General features: G+C 36.7%; 1 protein-coding gene across 1 annotated transcript in view; it reads left to right on the top strand.

Moving 5' to 3' along the window:
* Positions 1 to 1,467, top strand: part of slc39a1 (solute carrier family 39 member 1) — a gene marked incomplete at its 3' end in the record, with an annotated part of 6,927 nt that extends 5,460 nt beyond the window's left edge. Inside the window, exon 4 of the mRNA XM_079243853.1 lies at positions 1,114 to 1,467. Coding sequence (XP_079099979.1) covers positions 1,114 to 1,467 — 354 coding nt within the window. The remainder of the gene's footprint in view (positions 1 to 1,113) is intronic.
* Positions 1,468 to 7,189: the final 5,722 nt, after the last annotated feature.

The following is a 7,189-nucleotide window of genomic DNA, read 5'->3' as shown; positions in this document are numbered from 1 at the left end:
TTTTCATGCACACATCTTTGCTTATATGTGTTTATATTCACTTCCTTGAAAAAAGAAAAGCAACAGCAATAAAAAAAAAACACATTGAATTTAAATTACACTTTGTATTTATCCTATAATTTCGAGGAGCACCTACACACAAAGAGGTTTTTAGCTGGTTAAAATTAGGATTAAACACAATGCCATCATCAATTAAATAATAAAAAAAAAAAAAAAGTATGATCAGTTGTGCAAAATAATTCATAATGCTAGAAAAGCTTTAGGTCTGCAAGCGTGTTGTCAAGACATGTTATTTATGGAGGAATGCTTCCTGGATTCGGTGTGGATTTGCTTGTGTGCGCTTTGGATGTGGAGGGACTGGACTATCAAGTCATACACTTGTTGTTACAGGGAGATGATTTCCTCTCTGTGGAAAAGGAACAAGGACAAGAACATAAGTTTTGCTTCTTGTAGCTCCATATTTGTAACTTGTTCTCACATTTTGTAACATACTAGTATATATTTAATCCTCCAGGTCAGAAAATAAAAGTACATATAAAAAGTTCAAGTACAAATCAAAAATACAAATTTAAATCAGATAAGATTGTACACAGCATTGTTGTATTAAAAGTTTTTGCACATTTGAGGTGATAAGCGGCCATAATGTTGATATTATCTGTCATGACAGCAGATGTTTAATTCATCTGTCCTTAAAAATGTCTACAAGATTTTCCACATGTCCACGCATGCTGGTGTGAAGCGAAGACTTTACTGCACACATTAAACAAGCAGAATCTATCTGTTATTATAATCATTTCTGGGGTGCATTATACTTTTTAAAGCAATTCGATGTTCTCTTTAGGTTTTATCAGTAACATCATATAATCTTGGTCACTCTGGCCTTGGTCAGTTTCGGCAAGAGGCAGCCACATTAGACCGAAGTGTGATGAAACTGGGACTCTAGACCTTGAAAAAAGAATTTTTGGATTACTTTAAATTGAATCTGAAGTGTCAGTTTTAGTGTTGATGTTTATAAAGGATTCCCTGCAGATCACCATGGTGTAAATGGTGTAAATTCTCATAAAAAGTCTGCAGTACACATTATTCCTAACCAGATATCATCTTGTTTTCCAGGTATTAGAGATTTGCATTGCTATTCTTGTCCACAAGAGCATCATAGTGTTCAGCCTGTCAGTGAAGCTGGTCCAGAGCGCAGTTCGTCCAGGATGGGTTGCTGCATACATTATGGTTTTTGCCATGATGTCACCTTTAGGCATCGCCATTGGCATCAGCGTAATAGAGGCTCAGCTAGCATCTGGTGCACTACTTCAGGCCATCCTGGAGGGGCTGGCCTCAGGTACATTTGTTTACATCACCTTCATGGAGATCCTCCCTCATGAGCTCAACTCTGCAGGGAAGCAGCTCCTCAAGGTGCTCTTCATCATACTGGGATTCAGTATCATGGCAGCACTGACATTTTTGGGCTGAGGCTTTTCATTTTCAAGAGGCATGTCTGTCAGGAAAAGACTTGACAATAATTCACGATGACATGGGATTGTCACTGCCCTGTTACAGCCAACGCTGGAGATTTTTAATCAAGGGGAGTGTGACAAAATGACGCTGCTTCCGTACTTTCATGTATTTTAGAAGAAACTTATTGTGGAAGACAAACAACTGTTTGTACATTTAATTTTTTTTTTTAAAGAAGTTTTATTTAGAGGAGCTCCTTCCTCAAGTTATCTGAAGAGAAAAAGTCAAGTGTTCTCAAATATCGCTGACCATATTTTTAAGCATGTCATGAGATTGCAAGCCAAACCACTGTTTCGTTTAACCTTTGAAATATTAAGGTCAGGAAACAACAGGAAATAAGGGGCAGTGTCTTTCACATATGTATGTGAAATGGGAAGCTCTTTTTTTTCCTGAAAGCACTAACTGTGCCTTCATATACATATATATATATATATATATATATATATATATATATATATATATATATATATATATATATATATATATATATATATATATATATATATATATATATATATATATATATATATATATATATATATATACATATATATATATATGTATATGTATATATATATATATATATGTATGTGTATGTGTATACGTATATAAATATAAATGTTTTTCTGCTGGCTTAACACCAGTCAGCAAAAACTGACATTCCACTGCTTTTACAAAGCTTTTTAGTTTGTATTTTTAATCTGCTTTGTTTCTCGTTACTGAGAGAATTATGCAGAAAGTTTTACATGTGTGCAGTAAATAAGCTTAAATGTAACGTGACTAAGTCACGGTTTCATTGGGATGACATGTAGAAGTATTGGCACACAGAAGTTTAATTATTTCTGCACAGTAAAATCTTATGTTATTTTACCTGCAAAAGTACAGCTTTATTTATTTAAAAGTTTGTTATATCTCAGAAGAATGATTTTCCTTTTTTTTTTTTTACTATGATTTACACTTGAGCAGATGCCCTGACAAGGAACTGAAGTCAGCTTGCTAACACTCAAAGGGATTGACAAGTCTGTAGCCGCAGTAATAGCTGTTAAATGGTATCATAATTCCTGTTTTTGTCATGTGACTGTCAGATAGTTCCCTTAAGGGAAATAAGCAGGAAATAAAAAATGCATGCTTAAGCTGTCAGCGAAGGAGTTGTTCGTGCCAACTTAAAAATGTGTTGCTTCATTTTCTTAGTCAGTTTTTTTGTTTGTTTAAGGACATTTCATTTTTGAATTACCCAAAGCAATGAAGTCCTCTGTTTTCACTTCTCTGTTAGTCTGTCATGTATCACACAACTCTCCATTATGTATTGTTAAAGACTGGAAACCATTTGAGAGGATAAAACATCTTCTTTTATGTGTTTTGTCATCTGAAAAAGTTTGGTGTCAGTAAGACGATATCTCCAGATCATAGTTTCTCTTCCTGTGTTTCCTACAGAAAGCAGTCTTAGATTTAATCTCACTGATCTTTGTTTATTTTTTAAAATATTTTCTTTCACTAAAAGTCTTTTGCGGTGTGGGTTTGTAGGTTATTCTATATCATTTGACTGATTTTGGCTGCAGATTACTGTTCTGTTTGTCTGTTGTGTGTCAAACAATTCTCCATTATGCATTCTTAAAGTCTGAAAATCATTGCAGAGTATAAAGCATAACTGTTTGTGCCTTTTGATTGCTTATCTTTTGAGAGAGGTGACTGATAAAACTGATTATATTAAAAATAAAAAAAACTGAAATAGTTGTGTATATTTTATTAGCAAAAGAAGTGTTTCGTAATTTGGAAAGGTTTGGTGTCAGTAATACAGTATCTACAGCTCTTAGTTTCTCTTCCTGTGTTTATAACCGAAAGCAGTCTCAGATGTAATCTCAGTGATCTTTGTTTATTCTTTTATTTTTTTCTTTCACCAAGTGTCTTGCATTGCGGGTTTGTAGGTTATTTTATATCATTTGACTGATTGCGGCTGCAGATTCCTGCCACCAGATGGGAGTGTTGGACCTCTGACTAATGGCCTAATAAAGAGCATGACTGGAAAGATTTTAAGAACATACAGTCGCAGTCACAGTTACTCAATCCCCACAGCAAAATGGGTTTATTGGCTAAATGTACAAACAAGCAGCTGTTTGCAATAAACAAATCAAACAAGAATAATTTAAATAGCTCAATACAACTAATATAAGTGGTTTCTCTAAATTAATCAGAAAATGCCACCTTGAATGACCATTACAGTCTCAAAATGATTCAACCTCTGAACTGAAGTCCCCCATAAGAGCACATGCAAAACAGAAGTGGTCTCAACCAATCAAGGTTTTATTTAGTTGCATCCGGTGTGCTTGAGAGAGAATGCCTCAATACCTAGATTGTTGACTTAGACATTGGATTGCAGGTTAGAAATGCCAAGTCAAGAGAATTGTCCAAAACTTTTAGAGGAGAGATCATTGCTTTGCATCAACAAGGAAAATAGCACAAATAGATAGCTGAGGCACTGAATGTTCCTAGAGAGATAGTAGATAGAGGTGTTTGAGTTCAATGAACAGTGGCTCCATTAACTGGATGTGGCAGAAAGAGAAAGCTATCAATGGCTGCTACCAGCTACCCGAGGATGGAAGGTCGTCAAAAAACCCTCAACAGACTGCAAAACACCTGTAGAGAGACTTGCTGGCAGCAGGCACTGAGGTTTCAGTTCCCACAGTCAGATGTACACTAAATGCTGAACTTCCTAGACATAGACGAATTGTGACCCAAAAGCACAAGTAAAGTCTTGTCCATTTTCTCAACAATAAGCCAAGGAGGTTTTGGGATGCTGTTCTGTGGAGTGATGAAACAGTAGTGGAACTTTTCAGGCCTGTGGATCTGTGGTTTATCTGGAGGGGGAAGAATGAAGCATACAGGTACATCTCATAAAATTAGAGTATCATGAAAAAGTTATAATATTTTTCGTCACTCATTTCAGAATGTGAAACCCATATATTATATAGATTCATTACACAAAGAGGGAAACATTTCCACATTTATATCTTGAAATTTTGATCATTGTGGCTCATAGATAATGAAAATCCAAAATGCAGTGTTTTAGAAAATTAGAATATTAAATAAGATCAATCAGAAAAAGGATATTTTAAACAGAAATGTCAGGCTTCTGAAAAGTATGTTAATTTCCTTGCACTCAGTACTTGGTTGGGCCTCCTTTTGCATGAATTACTGCATCAATGCGGCGTGGCATGGGAACAATCAGCATGTGGCACTGCTCAGGTGTGATGGAAGCCCAGGTTGCTTTGATAGCAGCCTTCAGGTCATCTACATAGTTGGGTCTGGTGTCTCTTATCTTCCTCTTGAAAATACCCCACAGATTCTCTGTGGGGTTCAGATCAGGTGAGTTTGTTGGTCAATCAACCACAGTAACACCATGGTCATCGAAGCAGCTTTTGGTACCTTTGGCAGTGTAGGCAGGTGCCAAGTCCTGCTGGAAAAATAGATGACATGGCTCCCCACATCATCACTGACTGTGGAAACTTCACACTGGACTTCAAGCAACATGGATTCTGTGGCTCTCCACTCTTCTTCCAGACTCTGGGACTTTGATTTCCAAATAAAATGCAAAATTTGCTTTCATCTGAGAAACAGTCCAGTCCTTTTTCTCCTTAGCCCGGGTAAGACGTTTCCGTTGTTGTCTCTGGTTCAGGAGTGGCTCGACACGAGGAATGGGACATTTGTAGTCCATGTCTAGGATTCCTCTGTGCATAGTGGCTCTTGATGCTCTCAGTCCAGCTTCAGTCCACTCTTTGTGAAGCTCCACAAATTCTTGAATGGATGTTGCCTGACAATGGTCTCAAGGCCTTTTGCTGGTGCACCTTTTCCTTCCACTCAACTTTCCATTAACATGGTTGGATACAGCACTCTGTGAACATTCAGCTTCTTTAGAATTGACCTTTAGTGGCTTTCCCTCCTTGTGGGGGGTCAATGATCATCTTCTGGACATCTGTCAAGTCAGCCTTCTTCCCCATGATTCCCTATGATCTGACCCAGACCGAGAGTCCAATTGAAAGGTTCCAGATACCTTTGCAGGTATTTTGAGGTAAATAGTTGATTAGGATGGGACACCATGACTTTCTAAGATTGACGTTTTTCATGACATAATTTTCTGAGACACTGCATTTTGGGTTTTTGTGATCTATAAGCCTCAATTATCAAAATTTCAAGGATTGAATATTTTAAATGTTTCACTCTATGTGTAATGAATTTATAAAATATATAGGTTTCACATTCTGAAATGAGTGACAAAAAATATTGATTTTTTTTCCCTAATATTCTGATTTTCTGAGATTTTCTGTACCTGAAAGCTGAAAAGAACACCTTGCCTACAGTGAAGCATAGCGGTGGATCAGTGATGCTCTGAGGCCTCTTTGCAAGATTGATTCAGTCAAGTATCAGGAAATCCTGAGAGAAAATGTGATGCCATTCCAGCAGGATAATTATCCAAGCATATCTCAAAGTCTACCAAAACTTGGTTTCAAAAGATGTCCTGGAAGATGTTAGAGCAGCCATCACAGTTGCCTGACTTGAACCCCATTGAAAATCTTTGGTGAAAAAGGAAGTTAACTGGAGACCTTTGCCCATGAGAAATGGGCTGCTGCCAGAAGCTGGTTTCTGGCTCTGCATCACACTTGCAGCAGGTCATGGAAGCAAAAAAGTGCGAACTACTAAAAATGCTTGTCATGAAGAGTGTGAATAATTTTTAGACTGTATTTGTAATTGAAAGTGGCATTTTCTGTTGAATTTGGAAAAACCACATATATATTTTTTTCATTGATTAATTTAATGAGGACAATGCACAATAATGAACACAAATTCAATAGTGTGTAAATATGCCAGATTTAGCTTAAAGCTACTTTCCATTCATAGTCCTCAAACATTTACAGACAAGACATATAAAACATATATCAAATTACTATTTGCACACACACACACACACACACACACACACACACACACACACACACACACACAAATCAATCCACATACAATATACTGCACATATTAAACCTCATCTATGTTGATAGACTTGATTGGTTTTCGGCCATCTTTTAAGCTCTTTTTTAAACATCATGAGTGTGGAACGCTCTTGTATAGATGTTAGAAGACTATTCCAGTTCATACAACCCTTAACAGCAATGGCATTTTGCCCTTTGGCAGTCCGTCTAAATGTAGGCAGTCCCCACTGGAGGCAGATCTGGTCTTGAGGTTACTGTCTCTGTGTCTGATAAATTCTTTAAGGGGAGGAGGGGCTAGGCCATGAAGGGACTTATAGATGAGTTGAAGTTTAAAAATTTTCAAAACTTATAAAATTTATAAAATGATATTAGTTGTGTTGAGCTATTTGAATGGCCCTTGTTTGATTATACTGCAAACAGCTGTCTGTCATTTGAAGTTGGCATTGAAGGGGTATGTGCTTGAGTGTAGCCTACGAACAGATCCGTTTGAGAGTATTTTCACTTGTAAAACCTCACATAATCTTCCTTTTCATCAACTGATGTGAAACATCTGTAACTTGGTTATTTTTAACCACCTTAGACAGTGTGCAATAACAGTGTTATGATGTGGTGGTTTCTGTTATGATGTGGTGGTTTCAGTCAGTGCCTTAGTTTCTAGTTTCCTGTTTTATTTTGTAGTTTTTCCTGTTTAGTTCTCT

The sequence above is a fragment of the Telmatherina bonti genome (genome assembly GCF_933228915.1).
Source record: "Telmatherina bonti genome assembly, chromosome: 1".
In the NCBI taxonomy this organism is placed as follows: Eukaryota; Metazoa; Chordata; class Actinopteri; order Atheriniformes; family Telmatherinidae; genus Telmatherina; species Telmatherina bonti.
The sequence above is the reverse complement of the archived record's forward strand: the minus strand, read 5'-3'. Positions and strand labels throughout refer to the sequence as shown.